Source organism: Rissa tridactyla, chromosome Z, assembly GCF_028500815.1.
Source record: "Rissa tridactyla isolate bRisTri1 chromosome Z, bRisTri1.patW.cur.20221130, whole genome shotgun sequence".
In the NCBI taxonomy this organism is placed as follows: domain Eukaryota; kingdom Metazoa; phylum Chordata; class Aves; order Charadriiformes; family Laridae; genus Rissa; species Rissa tridactyla.
This window is the reverse complement of record NC_071497.1, coordinates 41,259,412-41,282,096: the sequence shown is the minus strand read 5'-3', so window position 1 is coordinate 41,282,096 and position 22,685 is coordinate 41,259,412. Positions and strand designations below refer to the sequence as shown.

The 22,685-nt window shown below is 36.2% G+C and overlaps 1 protein-coding gene across 2 annotated transcripts in view; it reads left to right on the top strand.

Annotated features, from left to right (window-relative positions):
- The window catches only part of LRRC2 (leucine rich repeat containing 2), a 69,021-nt gene extending 47,370 nt beyond the window's left edge, over nucleotides 1–21,651 (top strand). For both annotated transcript variants that reach the window (XM_054186558.1, XM_054186557.1), the window contains exons 6-9: nucleotides 11,891–12,036; nucleotides 14,204–14,359; nucleotides 16,173–16,309; nucleotides 17,753–21,651. In XM_054186558.1, coding sequence (XP_054042533.1) covers nucleotides 11,891–12,036; nucleotides 14,204–14,359; nucleotides 16,173–16,309; nucleotides 17,753–17,802 — 489 coding nt within the window. In that variant the 3' untranslated portion in view covers nucleotides 17,803–21,651. The remainder of the gene's footprint in view (nucleotides 1–11,890; nucleotides 12,037–14,203; nucleotides 14,360–16,172; nucleotides 16,310–17,752) is intronic.
- The last annotated feature ends 1,034 nt before the right edge of the window (nucleotides 21,652–22,685 follow it).

Here is a 22,685-nt window from a genome sequence, read left to right as displayed (position 1 = left end):
AACTGTTGGAAGCTTCCAAACCTGTTTCTTTCCTCTGCCATTTGTTTTTTATGTGTGTAACAATTACAAAATGAAAAACACAGTCAGGGTGATGTACAGAACATTAATTTCCTGTGGGTTTCACTATCCAGTCAGGCACTGGAAGAACTCACCCTCCACTCCTTCCTCTCTCGTGCAATGGGATTATAAGGGACCTGTAAAATCTTCACATTTGTAGAATCTTTAGAAAGACACAAAGGAGTCATGTATTGGATTTGTTAAAAACTAATTTTTTTGGTGGTTTTTTTCAGGACCACAAAGCAGAGAGAAGTGATGTAATAAAGTGCTTAACTTGATACTGTGAAGCCAACAGCATTAAGCCAACCAACTAACCTCTGGTGAAATTCTTCATTTTAAATTACTGGCAAAAGTCTGGTTGACTTTAATCAAACCAGCATTTCTACATGTACATTTTGCAGTCTCAGAAATGTTTTCCCAGTTGCTTGGCTTGCATGCATTTCTGTTAGACAGGTTGTCATCTTACCCTTCTTTGCTCAGTGCTTTGAATTTGTGTAAAGCTCACGACGAGTTCCTTCCCGATACAGTTGGCCAAAGTGCTGTCAATCCATGCAGAGCAACAGCTGCTTTATGGAACTGGTGTAAGACGTAACACCAAATATTAGCAGGAGGGGTGTGAAACTCAAAAGAGCAGGTGCAAAGGTGTTAGGTGTCAGAGGAGATTCATGGAGGCCTTACTGTTGCAGGAGCTCTCATAAATGTTTTAATAGACAAGGGGCTAAAGCAGGGCATGTGTCTATGTTAGGAAACAGGATTGTGCAGTTAGGTTCAGGAAAGTGTGTCAGTTGATCCTCTTCTTTACACTGTGCTTCCAAAATCTACTAATTAATATAGCATCGCTTCAAAATCACTCCACTATCAGAGCAAATCAACAGCTAATAATAACAGCCTACTTCATTGGAGAACCAACCCATGCTTGCCTCCATGCTGGTGTGCCAGTGACCTTTCCTTTACCTTTCACGAGTCCAATAAATGTAACATCACCTTGCACAGTCTGAAATGACAGAGAAGTAGTTTTATAGCATAAGGGAAGACTTAACAATGAGCAAAAAGCCATAATATGAACACTCCAACATGCCTATGTTGTTACAAAAAGCATGAATCTCATTGTAAAAGAATTCTGTGGTAGCAAAGAGTGCTACTCTTCTAGCTCTGCTTTCTCTGAAAACAGGTCAAAACCTTACTGAGTGCAATAGCAAAATAGGCTTTCAAAATCATGATTGTATATCCTCCATTCATTAGTGGCATAATCTGAGGCAGTTTTTATATAACTACTGAAGAGAAGCAGAGAGGAGAACAAATACATAGCACTATCACACTTGCATATTTTAGTTTAAAAAAAATATCTCTGGTGCTCACATATATGGATTGATGAGAATCAGAAGGGAGTTGTAGGTGAAGGGAGAAAAGCATGTTATTTGTTATTATGAGAGGTATTGTTTATTCTGTAAAGAGAATAAAGTTGGAGAGTCTAACTGAAGTTAATACATTTAATTTATTACTGAATACATTCCTATCATTGTTAACTAACTATAGGTAGTTACATGATTGATCAGCACTTCACACTGTAAACAACACCTGATAAGGCTAATTGATTTTTATTCATCATCATTGATCAGTGGGAAAGGCATAAAGACAAGAAACAGCCCTATCAGTTGAAAGCAGATAACATCTTATGTTTTTGTTTCATACAGAGCTCATCCAGGTAAGATCTCTGCTCTACTAGTGCTGGGCAAAAGAGTGTAAAATTATACCCAATGTGAAGTGGAAGTGATACTGAAATTGCAAGGGAGTTCAATGGAGGATATAGCCCAGTGGTTCCTGCTTTTCTTATTGAAGAGATGCCAGCTCACATACCTGGGCCTCTGTCACGCTTCTGAACTGCAATGCAAAGCATGATGAGTTTCAGATTAAGAAATTAATGGCTGGAAAACTCGAAAGAAATATAAAAAAAGAGGCATCTTTTCACCTGCTGTTTAAGACTATCCATCTAATTCACTATTGTGGCTTGTGACTGATGGATTTTAGAAGGAGGTGGATAATGTTATGAACAATAAAAACACAAATAACAAGGGTTATGGTAAGGTTAAAGTAACTTCATGCTTTATGGCATAAATGCAATTTTGCAGGAATAAGATTTCCCAGACCTCCCTTATCTTTTATTTTGCAAAATCAATCTGGGTAATTTTTTTGTTTCTATATATTTTTAATTGACTTACCTTTTGTTTGCTTCCCCATCACCTGCGTTACTCTAGCCACATCAGCCAATTTCTTTGTGGACTAATCTGAGGCGATACCATTAATCCTAGTTTGCCAAATTCCTTGAACCAAAACTGGAGACTCCATGTATGGGTTTACATGGACAGTATGGATGCTGGGTATATGCGGCCAATGCTTGCCTCTACATAGAGTTTGCGTGAAGAATGTGTGTGACTATGCAACAGAACTTCCCCTAACTGGGGAATGTGTCTGGTTATATGATAAGTGTCTGGTTATATGATAAGTGGTTATATGGCAGTATGATTGGGTAGAGTGCATCACTAGACTGCTGAAGAGGGCTATGACTCCTAATTTCAATCTTGTTAGGTGGAGTATGCTGGCTGCCAAGCTGTCTTGAGGCTATTTTGTCTCATCTTAAAATACAGAGCTTGTCAGTTAAAAGTTGTGTCTGACCCACATGATTGTGGTGACAGAGGGGCTGCAATGAATTAGAAGATACATGTGTCAAGATCACATGTGGGCGTCACCATTTCGTGATTCATTGTTCTTTTCTGCCTTTGTTGCTGGTGTTAGGTTTTTTTTATTTGTTTTTGTTATTGATGTGGTTTTTTGGGGGGGTGGGTGGTGTTTTCTCTTTGAATACACTCCTTGCAGGGCAGGGAGATGATTAAGAAGAGGCCAGGTTACCCCAAACTTCTTTTAATATAGTTGAAATATTTTTTATTCTCAGAAGCTGGCTTTAAATCTTCAGGTTACTAATACAAAATGCTCTTTGAAATGCCAATTAGAGGCAATAAAAGGTTGACTAGACTCAAGGACCTAATATGATGCTTCAGCATTGTAGAATACTGGAGTATATTTTTTTTAAAAAGGAAAGAAATGAGGATGTTATAAAAAATATAGAGCCTCTTAATCCCCACTAGTTTCATAATCAAAGAAAATCTTGATAGGTGCCTGAGACTTTTCATAATACATACCTGGATTTGTCCTTACTATCTCAAGACTAGAAATCAGGAAGCTTGTGTTGTACTTTTCCTGATGTATTTCTTGACCTTGGTAAGTGACTTCTTGCCACTGTGTTTCTGTTCAGTTTCTCCCATTTCCTTGTTATAGGTATTAATGATATTAAAACTGCACGGTAGAGAACTCTCAATGTGTTTTTACAGCATAGCATCACAGAGCTTTATCTGCAGTTCTATGTGTTCTGGTAGCAATGATGCTAGTATTACTAGCTAGTATTACTATTACTAGTATTACTGCTACTAAACAAGCTGAATATAGAGTGTTCAGTGTTATTCTACTAGACCATCAGTGCGGTGTTTGTGCCACATTCTGAGGCTGAAAAAATCTGAACTCTGCTTGTTTGAGCTGGGACATAGAAATGGAGGTTTTAATTATTTGTGTGAATGTCAGCTTCCCCTGAATCCTGCAAAGTTCTTGAACTGAAAAACATGTTGTTGCAAATTCTATAACCTAATTGTATAGAAGTTTGATTTTATCAGGAAGTGCAATGCTTTTTGGTTAGGTTGCTCTTGTATTGTGAAAGAAGAATGCACCATGCATTTACCATTTCTTGCTCAACAGTTTGATTTTTTACAGTCTTTCCTAGTCTTTCTAGGAAGACATAGATGTAGGCATTTCAGAACTACCGCAAACCAAAAAATTAACAAAAATAATAAAGTCTTTCCATTCTGTTAATGACTGTTGCTCATTTTTGATTCCCATCTGCTGTTGTATTTTTTCTTGATAAAAACTGACAAGAAGTATGGTGTTTTGTATATACGTGTACGATTGTTTTATCTAGTGGCAAGTAATTTTGGGGTTAATTACTGGTTTCGTACTACATATATATCCAACTATTTATCTGCCCTTTTTGACCACTAGTGCATGTTGAACACAAGACTTTCACTGAGTTATATGCAGTTACTTTTTTCATCTTTCCATATTTTCCCAGGTTTCAGTCAGTTTAAGAAATGTGTGCAGTTCACTGTTCTTATATTAGCTTGTACTTCTCCATATTAGATTTTATTTGCAGTTGTGAAAATCTTGGCAGTTTTAGATTCATGTGTTAATAATAAATGTTACTCCTAAGTGTTTGTTCCGTAGTCACAGTTTCCTTTGTTATATTAATGTTTTTATATGCTCAAAGAATTAATAGGCGTTTGTAAGATGTCATATTCACAGAAAATATTATCTGGCATTGCACATGATATACATAAAAATGCAGAAATTTTTTGTTGTTTACTATTAAAAAAATAGTACAGGAATATATGTCTCCGGCACCAATGTGTAGCTAAGCAAAGATGAGTTGCTTGGACACAATCTGAAGGGTACTGGATAGCAAAACACTTCTTTGGAAGCTTCTGATTTTGATATAGGACATAAAAGTGTAAAATGTATCTGAGCTTATACTTGAATCTACACAATTTATCTTCTGAGTAACTATGCTGGCACAGGTGAGATGACTGATTTTATTAGTCACCTTTTCCCTGTTATTTAAGAGACACAGAACAAAATTTAGCAATCCAAGAAGCATTATGGACTGAGCTTTCAGTTACATTTGCGACTATCTCTTCCTGAGGTACTCAGACTTGGTGGAAGAGTTCTGGATGTAATGTAGACCTAGAAGCCTGCCTGAAATATAGGAGCCTCTTGGCTAAACTGGGGACCTGGCCAGATATTTTATATGCAGGCTTTTTTTTTTTTTTTTCCTTTAAAAAGGCAATTTGAACCAGTGCTTCACTAGTGTATAACAAAGAGAGAAAGAAAGAAGGAAAGAAAGAAGGAAAGAAAGAAGGAAAGAAAGAAGGAAAGAAAGAAGGAAAGAAAGAAAGAAGGAAAGAAAGAAGGAAAGAAAGAAAGAAGGAAAGAAAGAAGGAAAGAAAGAAGGAAAGAAAGAAGGAAAGAAAGAAGGAAAGAAAGAAAGAAGGAAAGAAAGAAGGAAAGAAAGAAGGAAAGAAAGAAGGAAAGAAAGAAGAGAAAAGAAACTTTAAAGGATTTCCAGTAAAAAACAGATGAGATTTGTAGGCTTGCTATGTTCTCATCTGTGGGGCAGTATCAAAGATCACATGGCTGGGTGGTAACACTGGAGGGCTGCAATGTGTCCAGTGCCTGCACCAGGTCTCTGTAAACTCCATGGTAGGGGAATATTTCCTGTAAAGTGAGTCTTGAAAATCCAGCTTCATTATAAGCTTTCATAAGTAAGTATAAGTTTTCAGTTATATTTTTACTAGGAGACACTTAATAAGAACAATAATAATTTAATACCCTAAATTACTTGGACACACCCCAGCTACTTGGACACAGCCTGGATGGAGTAAAGCAAAATAACAATGAAGCACTAAAAACCTACAAGAAGTCATAACCTTATGCTCTTAATTGCACCATCAGTTTCTTAACAAGCAGCCAAATGTCTATTTGTGCAAAAAGCCCACCCACTGTGTGTACAGAATATGTGCAAATCCTCAGCTTTCTTGTCCAGGTCAGGAAAAGATCTCTCCGATATCTGCGTCTTTTACTAATATTAGCTGTATTTCCAGTTTTTACATTTTTGTACCAGAGCAAGACATAAAGCATCCTAGAAATACTATTACAATATAGAAAGAAAAGAATCTTTTGGAAAGAGATTAACTTAAATTTTTTCCCATTAGGTTTATCACCACCTCAGAGAATGTATATAAAAAAACCCCACATATATCTAACAGCACTATGAGAAAGGAAAGAAGAGGAGGGCAAGAAAATTTGCTACAATCCTGACAAGCCACAAAGCTGTGAACTGTAGTGTTCAATTGTTGACGGTGTTTTCCATTGTGGGTTTGTGTACTATCTGTGTCGCGCACATATATTTTGTGGCATTAAAAGAAAAACAATCTTGATAGATATTTTGCAACAGTTTGCTCAGCTAGATAAGGTCTAATTCCAGACCAGATATGTCACAGGGTGCAAAACAGACTTATCTCCATTGTGACCTCCCTGAATTTGAGGATTTTCTTTAAGAAACCTTTGCTTCAAGAACAGATAAATGCAGTTCCAAGTTGCACGGTTGTCCTGCTTGTGAGCCAATTAGTTGTATTAATCAAACTGCTCTGTTGCCCAGCACCACAGCAGGTGAGAAACTTGTGCATTTTAGTGAAGCTACTCTGTGCCAAGGTGAAAAGTTTTACCATTCCTCTTTGTAAAGCAAAAAACCATGCAGATGCTTATTCCTGGTATCCTAGAAGGCCCTCCACTGCTGAAGTCAGAATGTCTTTTCCCCCTTAATATTCTGTCTTCCACTTACCTTTTTAAGCAAGTTGATTTCTGTCTAACATTCCACGAAAGCCTTGTTTCCAGGTTTATCAGACTATCTGTTCAATCTGGTGTAGAAAGCTGTTGTCATTGCCCAGCATCAATGTATATAAGGTGAAATGATTTCATCATCACTCATCAAAATGATGCTACTGTAATAAGTTAGAGCAATAAGAGCAAATTCTTACTTTCACTTTAATGTTTTTCTCATGTAATTTCATTATTTATTTTATTTCTGTCAATATTACACCATTACCTGCTTCTCTTCTACTGATGTCTCTTCAAATATCCTTGATATTTTTTTTAATTTAAAGTCAATGGTTCCTGTTTTATCAATGCAAAACAAAACCATCAACCACTGTGTTATAATTCTTTATTTTTACTACCATCTTTGTTTATAATATCATTGTTTAATTGCTACAGAATAAAATTTCCCTCTCTTTTGGGTTTTTCCCCCTTGCCCCACTTTGGCAAATAATGATTTGCTGTGGGTTTCAGAATGAGCTCAAATGAACATACTCAGTTTTTAAAATCAGAAGAGTAACTTCACAGGCCACTGTGTATAGTCATGGCAAAACAGAATTGTTGTATGTGTTGAAATGATAATTATGATGGCACCATTTGAATAGTATCTCTTCAATTACTGTTGCATCTTGGAGCAGAAATGAAGAAAGTTTCTGGCTTTGTTCTGTTGTGAAAGGGAGCAATTTTGGTCATCTCTTGGTGAAGGAACTTGTAATGGACTTTTGGTAAAGCCTAGTTTTCCTTCTAATATGTGCCCCTAAATTACAAGTTTTGGAGATCTGAAGATGAGGTCACTTTATGATGGCAAAGTGCAGACTGTGTATTTGCAGGAGTAATACTATGAAAACTTAATGTAACTAATCAACATAAATTTATTTTTAGAGACAGTAGACTTGTTTTGGCTTCAGCCCAGAAAATCATTTATTGTGTGCTTAATTTCACGCCCGTGACTCATCTGTTGGCTTGGAAAAACTCCTATATTCAAATTTAAACACATGATCCACATTCTTAGGGATTTTAACTGTATGAAGATAGTCCTGCTCTTGTTGCTATGTGGTTCTTCAATCACTTTGAATGATCAATACCTGTGAATGTAATGTTTTTGCGAATATTGCAGCCAGCTTTCTTATTCTTTGCAGACTGGATGAAATATTTATATTTCATAATGCTCTAATAAAAAGCAAAGTCCCTGTCTGTGAACTTTTAATGCTTGATCATCATAGCTGTAATTACTCTATTAGACTTTAAACTTTAGGTATTTGAATGAAGGTAATGCTCCAAAGATGAAAGGGGATAATGTTAAACTTCCAGGGAGACAGTTTGTCATCAAAATAACAGTGTCTATTTGTGGATTAACTGTGCAAAAGATTTAGCATTTCAGCATTGCAAAATGAGAATAATGTAATTTGGGTGAAGACTTGCTTCCACATATATTTCTTGGATTTAGCTTATCACGTTACCACCAGACCAAGTGCTGTTTGAAGTCATGCTTTTTTATGCTTCAGAGGGTTTTGTCACAAAATACGTGAGTGAGTACCCTGTTACTAAGGGGTGGGTCTGACTGTTAAATACCTTTGCCTTCTCAAGTTTAAGAGCCCAGTTTGGAAGTCCAATGGTGGACTGGGCTATAAATGTACAAGTATATCTTCATGAAAGATACCTTCTACCTCTAAAGGTGCTTGTCCACTGTTTCTTTAATTGATGCTTTTCTCTAGAAATGTCAATGAGATTATAGAAGAGCTTAAATTTACAGCTCTGTGAAAGAAAAGCTGGGGATTTGGTTTGAATGCATGAGATCTAAGTGGGCAACTGTGCAGTTGGCACCTAGGGTGCCCCTTTGTCATATATACTGTACTGCTTTCAGCAAGCTAATGAGATGCTGAGCGCCAATCTACGTGTTTTGGGAGACAGCATAGGTGATAACCTGATCCTACTGAAGTGGTACAAATTTTCTTTGAATTCATGGAGTCTGAAATCTCTGAGAAAATGCATGTTTGTAATGCAACAGTAGACATTTCTGGGTTAATCCTTTGTATGTCTTGTCATACATTGACTTTGATGGGATGCTGTTTCTGTCACTGAATGTTTACATGTAATTGAAAAATACAGCATATTTTGTGGTAAGGCTTAACATGTCTTTACACCTCTTCATTTGTTGGTGCTAAATAGTAGGCAACTCATGATAAAGTTACATGCAACCTTATCAGTAAATCCCTTTCAGGACAAAAAGCAGATCAGAAATAAAACCACTCCCATTAATCAAATAACTTGTTCAGCCCTTTTCATGTCAGAGAGAAAGGGAAGCAGTGGAGTCCTACAATGTTATCATCTGGGCTATTTCTATGAACAAAATTATTAAGATAAGCAAAATGGGGCAGTTTGTAAAATAAACATGACTATAGTGATTGAACATAAGGACCACAATTAGCGGGTCCAGGTACCTGGACTGTCAAATATAGCTGTTTTTAAAAATGGAACTTGCATAATGCCTATATACTGATTGATTCAAAGTCACATTATAGAGCAAAATAGCAAAAAACAACATCAAGCAACAATAACGTAAAAATGATAAGGTAGCCATGCTTGTTTGAAAATGAAGTGTTATAAAAGGTGCAAAAATCCATTAGTCTTTCAAGAAGAAATAAAATGCACAGGATTTTCTTCAGAAAGTATAATGCACAGCTGCCATAATTTCCAATGCATTGTATATCATAGGTGTTTGTTGGTGACATATCAGAGACAGATTAAATAAAAACTCCATTAGATTTCAACATATTATAGAAAATGGACAGATTTTGCTAAATATTAGCCTAAAAGAACAAGCACGGAGGGCTTGCAGCTTACACAATATAACCATGGCTCCATACATTCTGCAGTATGCTGAACCAAACTTTATATCGTATGAGTCTATGGCCTTATATTTTGTTAGTACATTTTTATGGGAGTACAAACTCCTGAAAAATGTATGTTTTCATCTAATCAACTATTAAAACAATCTGTTTTCCATACTATATGAAAAATGGCAGAAACAGTTCTGTTTATTAAAAAAATAATACTGCCATATTAATGTTACTTTTAATATTTAACCCAATAACGCAATTTCAGGTGAACACATAAAACTAGTTACTGCTGTTGACGATATTTACTACCTAGTGTTAAAGTTACCACATTGTTTCAGCATGACAGGTGACTGCATGTGAAAGCAAAGTGTTTAGAAACTTGGGTGAACAGTGATGTCAGTTTATTTTAAAATACTCTGCTGCTTGGTGTTTAGAGACTGTGGCTTTTCTTCTTTGGGGATGGTTTGAGAACATTTTGGGTGACATTTAAGCCTGTAGGACTTTATTCTAATTCTGTGCCTGCTAAATTCCTTTTGGGAGAGTTTGTTGAAAGAAATATGTCAGCAGTTTTAGCAAATTGTTCTGAGTGCAGAGAAACTTGAAATATTGCTTAGGATTTGGAATTGTGACAGTAATTTGAAACAACAAAATAAATGCATTGTAAAGATGGTGCCAATTATTTTTTCTATTCTCTCATTGCTACAGTCTAGAAGAGTGACTCTGCTTTCCTTGTTCAAAGGGAAGTTCTGTTTTCTTGGAAAAAAGATTCAGTATTTGAAAAATTTACAGTATAGGAGTGAGTGTTCATTGCTAGTAGTCAGTCCTCAAAATGACAAAATGGTTTGGAAGTGAGAAGTGTCAGAACAATAGGAGTGCTTGCCTGTTCTGAAACAGAAGTGAGACATTTTCATGGTAATGCCTCACCAAGGCTGTTTTAATGCAGTGGTGGGCAGATTTAGAAATCATATCTTTGGCTTGAGAAACTCTGAACCTTTTTTTTTTATCATTTTGAAAGGTAAATTTAATTGTGTAGTCAGTTGTAATATGATAACTTCAGTAAATCTTCCTAAAAAAATTTCCCCAAATTTTAGGGTCTGGCAGCAATATAAAGTTAGATCTAGAAAAAACAAAACAAAACAAAACAAAACAAATCAAAAAACCAACCTACCAAACCCCCAAATCCTACAAACCCCCAAAAAATCACCACAAAACCCAAACCAAACTGTCTTTGACACAGCACCATGCTATGAATGTGAGCATTTTAAATAACAAGGGTCAAATTAAGAGGGAATTCTGATAGTATTGAGGTAAGAAGAAGTTTAGCCATAAAATGTAACAAAATAGGACTTGATTCTTAATAAATAAGAATAAAAAAGTCCTTCTCAAGGATTTTTCAATGTATTTTATCACTTTCTAGTTTTTTTATAATTTGTGCCATTGCTTGCATTTTGCTTACTTTGGGAATGGAAAATATATGGGGTTTGGGGTTTTTGTTTCCTGATTATTTTCTACATTCTAAGAAACCTTCAGGCAAAGACCAATAAAAATTTTTTGCTACTTTCTCATCTGTATCAGAATTTATAGAGCTAGATGGTGATGGTGACATATGATTAGAAGCTCAGATGTATAATTTCCATTCTAAAGTACTTTTTTGGTTAACAGTTACACTCCTTTGACATTCACTTTAGCTAGCTGCATGGTTTTATGAACACTGGTATTGTGAATAATTGATTCAGTACACTGAGAGCTTTATTTAACACATTTATTTCTTTAACAGGTGTATTTTACATTTGTGGTTAACTTTCATTGCAGTAAAGGTTTTTAACTTAAAAATGTAATTCCTTTGAAAAGTATTCAAGTAAAAAGCTCTAGTGCACCTTATTATGCATTTAGTTTGCAATATGGATTATGTATTTTTAAAGATCTTTGAAAAATATTGGACCAAATTTTCTGTTGGCTTATGTTGGCGGTTTCATTGTCTAAGGGTCTCCTAGCAATATACTCTCAGTGCATAACAGAGTTATAGCAAAGGAAATCTACATATTTTTGGTGGGAGTTATAAAATCTCTGATTTTGAGAAAGATAACCTGGCATCTTTTAATTACCAAAACTGTGTTTTATCACCTCTGAGCTTAGTTTATATGTAACCTAGCAAGGAACCAAGTCATTGTCTTGTTCCAGCCTTGGTGTTATCTAAAACTATAGGTTTTTTTAGAGTGAAAATTTCATTCAATACCATAACAGTCGTACAAACATGATGAACAGTTTGGGAGGTAGTTATTTCTGAAATCGTTTTTCCTATGAAATGATGAGTAAAAGATAAGGCTGCCAAAAAGTTGAGTAAAAAAATAGTGCAATTCATATTTTTCTAAGTGCTTTGAGAGGAATAAGAATGTTTGAAGAATGGAATGTCTTCTTGTGTTTGCAAAATGTAACTAAAATAAAGCACTGCTTCTTTCTAGCTAAGTAACCTGAAACAAGTCACAGTTGTGGATGTGTCAGCAAACAAGTTCCATTCTATTCCAATTTGTGTACTCCGGATGTCTAACTTGCAGTGGTTGGATATTAGCAGCAACAACCTGAAAGATCTCCCAGAAGACATAGACAGGTAGTTTATTTTTTAATTCATTGACAGGCTTGTGAACTATAAAGCAAATCTAGAAATAACAAGCTTCAAAGGGATACCATTAATGAAAAATCACATGAAAAAGTCACAGAAACTACATTTTCTATCTTGTTGATGGCAGATTGCACAGTCAGTGCCTTTCCTGTTCAGTTAACTGATTACATTTTCTGCCACATTCACAATAATTTGTCATTATATTCAGGCATTGTTATTTGGGAACTTCATGGGGCATAGTCTGCCCCAGTTCCAGCAAAGAGAATGCCCCAGTTCCATCAAAGAGAACACCCCAGTTCCAGCAAAGGGGACTCACCATATGGAATTGTCAGCAATATCTCTCTGGAGGACAGATAGGGTGAAGGGAAAAATGAACTAAAGCATATCTAAGTTACTGAAAGCACTTGATAAACTTTGGCAGTAAAGCAGAAAAATATCGATAAGATTAAAAAAAACCACTGACAATCCTCCTCTTCTACTCTGAAGTATATATGCAAGTGCACGTATATACTCAGTCTCTCAGTTTAGGGATACACTACAACTAGTTTTAAAAAAACTCATGCTGATCCCTCTAATGGGACTTACTAGCCTGAGAAAGCACTTTTCTTATCTCTGGGCCTATTTATTCACTCTGGAGTCCTGTTGTAACTTGGTTTACAAAACTTTACATAGCCATAAGTAAACCGAAACACATATTAACTAAAGTTTAATAAAAAAAATATGGATTGTTTATTGATCTGGGAATAGAGATCCCTGAGACACAAGAGACTTCACAGAAAACTCATTCAACCTTAACTTTTGCAAGAGCTTTGCTGCTGGGCAAAAAGAATTTTCTGAGACATTGTGTAATCACAGATTTCTCTGACAGCAGAGCTGAAGACTTAATTTGATTTAGTAATTCACATACTCTATCCACAACAGCATAAACCTGCCATTTTTTTCCAGGGGATCTGAGCAGAGATTTGATTAACTTCAAAGAGCTTCTAAGAGGGTATTTTCACTTTATGGAAGGATACCTGCTCAACTTAAGGATCATTTTTTTCCCCTGTAATATATCTGTATTTCTCTATCTCCAAAATATTCCTTTTCTACATTTCATCTTCTTGATTTTGTACTGAGTTGCCAGGATCTATACTAAAGCATCATAATCAGACACCACAAAATAATGTTTTCTTTGTTTGACTTTGGATTTTGAATTTCAAGATCACTTGGGCTTATATGCATTCTGAAGACTAGAATATTTCAGGATATCCCCCACCCTCCCAGTAAACTGATACTCTTATTCAGACTCATGATTTCAATGCCTGCAGTGTTGAAGAACCTCAATGAACTACCAAGAAGTCTGTGATTAAAAAAGATGAGTTGTCAGTAAACTGAAACCTTACTTAACATCTTTCCCTGAATTCAAACAAACCACACAGGCCTGATAAGCAATAGCTTGCAACACTGTTTTAGGAATGGAGGCTTCCAGTCGAATGATACAAACTTGTTTCATCAGTTTGCTATGCTTTTCATCTTCTATCTACTCCAAAGAATAAATGCTCAGCCAGAAATTACCATTGCATTAAGAAAAGCCAGGGGAAATGAAGGAAAAGAAGCCCAATGCATTCCTCCACAAAACATTGTCATTAAATTGATTTCAGTGGGACAACTTGCAAGAGCCATATGACCAGGAGCTGGTCTTTCTCTTGCTCCCCACAGTACTAATTACTAGTGAAAAACAGTAGATGGGAATACACTGCCTTGCATGGATGTATCTCATTCACAGAAACCAGCATATGGGCAAAGGTATGGGCTGGTCACCCGTATTTTTCATTAGTTCTGGGATACACATGATGAGGCTTTGTATCATATTATGTCTAGATCTTCCGTATGAAAGCACAGTAATTTTTGTAACCTTTTATCTTGGGCATGCTTCTGAGTACTTGTCGGAGGTATGCTATTAATATCTGTAATGTTGAGCCACGACTGGATATTTCCACTAAAGTTGATTACAATTTCTGAAAGTGTGGTATGAGTAATTTTTGAGAAGCCAAAGATGATGCATGTAATTGTTATTCTTTTACACAAGATTAATTCTGTATTGCTATTTTAGATAGATGCACCTCTCTGAAACAAATATTTTAAGTTATCTTTAGTTTTTACATTTTTACAGGTTAGATCAACTTCAGACGCTTCTCCTACAGAAAAACAAGTTGACTTATCTTCCACGATCTCTGGTCAATATGCCAAAGCTCAGTTTGCTAATTGTCAGTGGTGATGACCTGGTTGAGATACCCACAGCCATCTGTGAATCAACTACAGGTTTAAAGTAAGTAAAAGTGAGAGAGAAAGGAATCTGTTCTTAAGAAGGTAAGGTAGATGCACCCAGGGGAAATACTGTCACAAACATCAGTTTCTACCATACCCACTGGTCAAATTCTGGCCCAATTTATATGAGACCCCTTAAGGAAGTACTAGAGAGATTGGAAACTGCAGAGGAGCTGCAGCTTTCTGATTTTCATCTGACAGTTGTGCATCTGTATGCCTAAACTGCTATTCCTCTATATCCTCCTCTAACTCTGTAGTCACAAAGCCATGCTACAGTGTGGCACCAGTAGTCTGGCAGTTAGCTGTTGATAAGCTCAGCGCTGTCAAAAGTATGCTGCTGGGAGTAGGAGACATGGCTAGTTAAAAGGCTAAATAGTGTCCCATGAGATTAGTAGTCCATACATTCTTTGTTGTGAAACAGCACCTTGTTGCTGCATGCAGGGTAAGACTAAAAGGCCTTTTAGTCTGCAGTTACAATGATCTTGCATTTCTGTAGGCGATGCTCAGGTTTTTGATTATGAAGCCATTTGACACTATACTGGATCTGTCTGATATGGAGTTAACTTTCCCCATAGCAGCCCTCATAGTGCTGGGCTCTGTATTTGTAGTTAGAATGCTGCTGATAACACACCAAGGTTTTTGACTACTGTTGAGCAGGGCTCCCACAGCATCAAGGCTGTCTCTTTAACCCTCCCCCATAAAGGCCAGTAGGCTGAGGATGAGAAGAAGGTGGAGGGGACATAGCTGGGACAGCTGACTCAAACTGACCAAAGGGATATTGCATACCATATGGTGTCTGTTCAGCAATAAAAGCTAAGAGAAAAGAAAAGGGAGGTGGGTCATTCGTTATTAAGGTGTTTATTTCCAAAGCAACCACTACACGTACTGAGTTCCTGCTTCCCAGAAGTGGCTGGACATCACCTGTTGATGAGAAATAGAGGATAATTTTTTTTGCTTTGCCCTCATGGCTTTTGCTTTTCTTCATTAAGATGTCTTTATCTCAGCCTATGATTTTGTCATCTTATACTCTTCCCCTGTCCCACGGAGGAGGGGGAGTGAGTGAGGTGCTCGGTGGGCACCAGGCCAGTCAAGGTCAACCCGCCACAGACTCACAGCAATTCATGAGATTTTAAAAAGCCATATGATTTGTTGTAACATTTGTTCTTTTGCAAGTAACAATTCTACTGGTTTGCTTTTTTTTTTCCTTCTTGGAGTGGTAATATCATCAGAGATTTTCAGAATACTGTGCACTGTATGCACAACATTGCACGTTATGTAAGTTACTTACGTAAATGTCTAATTTTTCACTGGCAATGTGTAGCTTTAGGAAATTTGCAAATACAACATAATCCACATGCAGACATGCATTGTGAAAGAGAAGTTACATAACAACCCAAAAATGGAGATACATACTGTCAGCTTCGTGTTACTGGCAATACTCCAGATTAATAGGAAATATTGTTAGGATGGAGTTCATACTGCTCATTAACAGATGTGAAATTACAGTGAAGTCTGTCAGAAGTTCCGTAATAAAGAAATATATCTGTTATTCCAAAGAATTATTTATGTAGATAGGCAAAAAGAAAGAGATAAATATGATCATTTTTATATGGAAAGTGGAGTATAGAGAAGGTGCCATTTGAAATCTTTATTTCTAATAATAACAATCCTAACAATGCCATAATGCAAAAATTAGGCAAATGTTCTTTATGTTTACCCTTTTGGCTATAGTAGCAACTTCTAAAATGTCATTCATATTGGCCAATGATATTCAGAAGCCTGTTGCATGTATTCTTGTTTTAATATCTCTCTAGATTCATAAGTCTCAAGGACAGCCCAGTTGAGACTATTGTATGTGAAGACACTGAAGAAATCATAGAAAGTGAACGTGATAGGGAGCAGTTTGAGAAAGAATTTATGAAAGCATACATTGAAGACCTAAAGGAAAGGGGTATGTGTAACTTGCAGCAAACTTCCTTCTCTCTTGGGTATAAACGTAGACATACACTAGGAACACTAATTTTTAAGAGTACAAGCAATAAACCCTTAAACTGTAATTGTCTGTTATGGTGTTAAATAAGACTAAAAATTAAAATGTTGAATGTGTTTTGTTAAAAGTTTAGGCCCCAAATAAAACACTTGATATTGAAAAAATTCATACAAAATTAATGGTGTGTTTGTATATGCATTAACCTTAATCGAGTGATAATGTATGCAATGACTACTGTCATTCTCCAGATTTATTTACCTCTCTTGGGGTTGGCATTAGCGATTTTGAATTCCTGCAGAAATGTTTCTCCTTCTCAAAATGAAACAGACCGTATATATGAAATGCTCTTTGGATTGATAGAACATTCTTTAACAGTGCATCTATATCAATGTTCTAATTGTTTAACCACTCTAAAATTAATGTAGTAAAATCACTGCTTTTGCCTTTATTGCACAGCACCTGAAAGTTTAAATATTACTTTATTTTGCTATTCCAACCTATATTTACTGGCAACCTCTTGAGTCCTCTTTAGTAAAATGTGTTAGGAAACAAAAGCAAAATTTCCTGTGAGCCAAAATACCCTATAGGCTCTGTTTAAATCTCCTTGAGAATTTGTGTGTAGAAATGAATTTTTGTGGAATGAATCTTATGGTATCTTCCTTTCTTGCATTTCAGGTAAGTAGTCTGTACAGTGGTCCTACAAGACCTGGTGAAAAAGAAATGTAAAGAAAGGCCACAGGATGTGGCTGCAGAATACTTTTCATGTTCTGATAATGGGCATTTGTTCCTTAATGTCCATAAGTTGCACGCTTGAGAATTCAAGACTCGTCTTGTAAAGTGAAGTCTGCTATAAAAGTCCCAGATTCTGATAATGGTAGAAATAGCACTTTAAATGGAGAGAAGGAATGGAGGAAAAATTGAAATCATAATTTGGCTTTAGAGATACTCATGAAATAAGTAGTGATGGAGTTGTATTTACATACTTGTGAAACGTGGAGTCTAAGATAATGGCTGCCAGGCTGCCTGAAAACTGCATTTGGCCCTGTCAAGCACAGGCGAACTTTATACTCCTTGGGCGCAAAGCAGCTCAGAGATACACTTTTCTGCCTTCCTAGACAAACCTTATCTCCATGCTTTTTATGATGAGGTTGGATCATGAATCACTCTTGCACTTCCTGCTTCTGAATTCTTGTGCTATAGATTATGCCAGTACCTGCTTTTGAAAAGTGGACTGGAGAAGGAACAACCTCTGTATAATACAAGCCAGCAGAATTTCTGAAAGACAGCACAGAGATCACTTTGAAATAAAATGAAACCTAGCTTTTTCTAGCTAAGGGCTCCATTTATTTGTGCTGGGTTACATAGCTGAAATCTGAGATGTATTTCTTTTTTCTCTTTTCACAGATTTGACCCCTTCCTACACTACAAAAGTATTACTCAGTCTTCAGCTCTGAAGATCAAAAATCTCTAAATCACAAGTGAATATCAGAATAATTCTATTTTTATCCACCTGAATAGGAAACACTGGAAAACATAGATGGCCAGAAGCACTTAAAAATCATCACAATTTTTTTTATTTGTTACTGTAGCTGCTCCCAGTAACTTCAGATAAAAGAAGGAACAGAAGAGCCTTCATAAGATGCTGTTTCACCTTTTAAATCAACATATTTATTTTCAAGTCCACAGCAACAGCCACTAATTTACGTATGTTCCTTCCAAAAGTAACCATTCATTGTAATAAAGTATGGATAGATGCCCTCAGGAGGAAGACATTATACATTGTAGTGGAAACAGTGGAACATAAATCATCATCTTAAAAAGATATTTTATTTTACAAAAGGGGAAGGATTAATTTAGAAAACAAATGTCATCTGTTGCATTCTTAAGACCAAATAGCACATTAAATTCTTTACAATATTTAAAGTACAAACACATACATAGTTGTTTGCATTTACTTTCTGCTCTTCAAGGAAATTGTCCTCCTCAGGATTTTCAGTTTAAATAAGTATCAACAATTTTATATATAGAAACTGTAGCAATTCTGCTGGGTTTTTTTCAGGCATATTATAAGCTTTTACCTGTTTGTGAATTCAAGTACCAACGTGACTGAAACTTCTGCGCTAAACAGTCTTATAACATAGCAGTGTATTAAATAAGATTTTAAGGACTGAGCAGCATGAACGAATACCATCAGCAAAATGATGATAAAGGTCTTCTACTAATGGTTTCAGATTACAGGATTTTGTGGATATTTATTGAAATTTTCCAAGTTGTGTAGCAACGAGTTTGCTGGAGTTATGTTGCTTGCTATTTCATAATATGTTTACGTATAATTACATAATTGTATATACTGTAGAGTTTCAGAAATCAGACTATTTTTTGTTTAATAAAACAATACTTTTTAATCTAAAAAGACTTGAGACTTTGAGAATTTAGACTCAAATTAGACTGAAAGTAGAGAATTTTAATAGTCCTAAACTTATGAGTTTTGTGCAGTAGACTGCCAATTAAGTGAGTCATATTTAAAAAGTAAAGCAACAAAGGATGTTCTCCTCCAGATTTCCATATAAAAAATACTACTTTCGACATTTTATTTACTTTTTAACCTTTTAGTATTCATTCTTTTGAAAGAAGAGAATTTGTAAATACTAGATGTGTTATTTATTCCAGTCACAAACTCCTGCAGTCGTGTTACTATCCTAATTGAAACCCTCTTGAGTTGGTCTCTAGGTGTTAATGTTGATTTTAAGCAAGTCCTGGAACAAAGAGAAAGTTTCAAAAAGTCGTAACTTTAAGAAAAACTAGGGGTGCAAATGTAATTAACTAAATAAAAGTTCCCAGTGCAAATTCTAGTGTCAAAATTGTTGGATATATAAACAGAAGGTACTTGAATAGAGAAGTTGTTTTAGCTGCTAGTCTTACTTGAAAGATTTCTGCTGTTCACAAATAACAGTGATAAACTGGGGAACATTCAGCAGAAAACCATTAGCATAAATAGAAAACATGCATTTTTAAGTTCATTGAACAGTGAACAAATCCATTTGCTTGTCAATGTTTATCAATGAAAAATCACAGTCTCGAAACAGGATTTTTTACTGCACCAGACAAACATAAGGCAGAAGACTAAAACTTGAATTCACAGATTTGAACTAGAAAAAAAAGGCCTGTGTTTCAGTAAGAGCAACCATGGGATAACTCACAAAACACTGATAAATTATTTAAGTCCAGGTTAACATTTTCATTTAAAAATTGCTGTAACAATTAAGCCACAGAAAATGCAAGGTCAATGGTATACAGGAGATCAAACTGGTGTTCCCCAACTTGGCTTTGAACCTCTGTGAATCTAATTTTCATAGAATCCTAGAGTGGTTTCGGTTGAAAGGGACCTTCAAACATCATCTAGTCCAACCCTCTGCCACAGGCAGGGACATCTTTTACTAGGTCAGGTTTCTCTAGGCCCCATCCAACCTGACCTTGAATACTTCCCGTGATTGGGCATCCACAGCTTCTCTAGGAAACCTTCCAGTGTCTCAACATCCTCATCATAAAGGATTTCTTTGTGAAATCGAACCTAAATCTATCCTATTTCAGTTTAAAACTGCTACTCCTTGTCCTGTCATTATGGGCCCTGGTAAAAAAATCTTTCTCCATCTTTCTCATAAACCCCCCCTATACATTGAAAAGCTGCAATAGAGTCTCCCCAGAGCCTTTTATTCTCCAGGCTGAACAAACTTAACTCTCTCAGCCTTTTCTCATAGGACAGGTGTTGCAGCCCTCTGACCATTTTCATAGTCCTGCTCTAACAGGTCCATGTCTTTGTTGTACTGGGGACTCTAGATGTGGATGCAGTATTCCAGGTGGGGTCTCACAAGAGGACAGTAGAGGGCAAGAGTCACTTCCCTTGACCTGCTGGTCATGCTCCTTTTGACGCAGGATACAGTTGGCCTTCTGAGCTGCGAATGCATGTTCCCGGCTCACGTCCAACTTCTCATCCACCAGTATCCCCAAGTACTTCCCTGCAGGGCTAAGAGATTTTATTCCTGGCTCTTGTAGAACATTACTTCCTAAAATTTTACCCGCAGAAAGAATGGATTATTTTTGTGATGGAATTTGTCCAGTACCTCTGTTTAAGGGGAAGATGGTGTACACATACAACTGTCTCCATTACACCTAAGATGTCCAGTGGGTAATGTCAGCTATAACTGAAATTCCTAATTTCAGCATAACTGCATTTGAGTTCTACTTCTATGTCCTATACAGCAAAAATAGTGTGAGAACATACTCAGCACATACTGTTAAATACGGTTTTAGTAGTGTCATCCATTGCAGTACAAAATCTGTGTGCCAAAAGATGCTTCATTTCGAATTTGATCTAATTTTATTGGTTTTCTACCCAACTTGTTTTACTGGTAGTTCTACTTAAAAGTATTATCTTTTAATAAAAAAACCCCAAACTTCCAGATAAGAGAATTCTGTTATTGACCTGTTGCATATGTTCTTTTTCAATTTTTGGAAGTGAATCATTTTATGAATGAAAGGAGTTATGTGTACTAATGGCAATTTATGCTGTTTTCAAGCTTTTTATGACAGACACTTAGATACCTAAAGGAAAACAACGTGTTTTTAATTCTGAGCTGCAAAATGAACATGCACGTGTTCTGTACCGCCTTTTTATTGGCTGTGACAAGCTGCCAAATATGACAGTCACTAAAACTCAACCATTTCCTTCTGCTTCGCAAGTAGCTGCTATTCAAACGCAGAAAGACTGGGAGCAATTGAAATGTGTGTTATAGAATACTCACTGGCTCAATGTGTAAATCAGATAATTACTTTCCATTGTGTTCCTTTTCCTTGTGCTGCATTGTTTTGGCCTTGTTTTTAAGTATAGCAAAGTATAAGGTAGGAAGATAAACTTATAATGAAAGCAAATAACCTGAAATTTAATTAGTAAGTACCTAGGAATAACATAGTCTTGTATTAGATATTGCCTTAAAATTTACAGTTAACATTGGACAACATTTTCTTTCTTTTCCCCTCAAACATTTACACACCATTGGAACTGTTTTACTGTGTTTATTTTCTGCAAAGGAAGCAATGAGCAAAATAATAAACAGGGAATGCTCTTTTCTTGATGATGTGACTTGATTTCAGTATCTGCTAGATCCTGATCTGTGGATAATTTCAGTACAGAGTAGCTCCTGCTTCATAGAGGATGGGAGCAGATTGGAAAGCAGGGTTTTTTTTTTCCTCATTTTGAGGCCTCATTTGAACTAGTCTTAATAAATAGAAGAACTGTAACTCTGTTTATCTACCTCTTGGGTAATCTTTCTATATGTTGAGCGGTTCAGGAAAAGCTTCCTCTCTGTTCAATAGCTGAATCTGTTACTTGGGCTGATTGCAGCTGTGACTATATTCTATCCTACAGCTTGCTCTCTTATTCACTTTACTGGTCCATTAACAGCTGTGGGTGTTGCTTAGTGTAAACAGGGGATCTACATGGTGTTTTCATTATGTGCTGACATGCATTAATATGAAAGGATCTTTAATCTCTCTTACCTCTCCCTGGAACTTTCTGTTTTCTCGTTGCCAAATCCTAAAAAAACTATTTGAGGTTCAGCAAAATCTTAGTAAAGATGCATTTTATATCTAAAAAGAAATTACATCTTAAACCGTATTGCCTCTGCTATGTTCAGAGCTTCTATTTTCCACTAATGCTTCCAGCCTTTTCCTGAAATCAACAGTGACATTTATGAAGTAATTAAATTAGCTGTCAAAACATGGTGAGTAGATCTGTAAGGATGGATATCAGCTCAGATAGGCTATACAAGAGCAACACTTGAATCCAGATTTACATATACAACACTATATTTTCTTTTTCATTTGTTACCCAGGTCCGGACAATTTGAGGCTGAGTCAGCCTTTGGCCATGTGTATTGTGTAATGACATAATGTGTTACACTGCAGGGCCTTAAGCTGATAAATACATGTGGTACTCCTCTGAGCTACTGGAGCTGCTGTCTGTGCCTGGGACATGTCAGCTTTTTCATATGTACACTAGTTGCAGTGTTTTGCACAGAGGAACACCACAACATATTTCTTTGGCTCCCTACAGGTTTATGAATGGCATGAAAAGTTATTCAATGTTTCATTCTTATTCTGTGTTTCCTGATTTAAAAACCGTAATGGTATGTCAACCCGTGGTATTTGTATTACTTTCTATCAAGATAACTATTTGAAAATATGTTGGTCAAAAAGTTTGTTGTGGTCTGCCCTGGCCCCAGGGAGGTAGAGGAGGTCAGCTGTCTGCTCAGAGTGCATTCAGAGAAGGTGAGTTCCG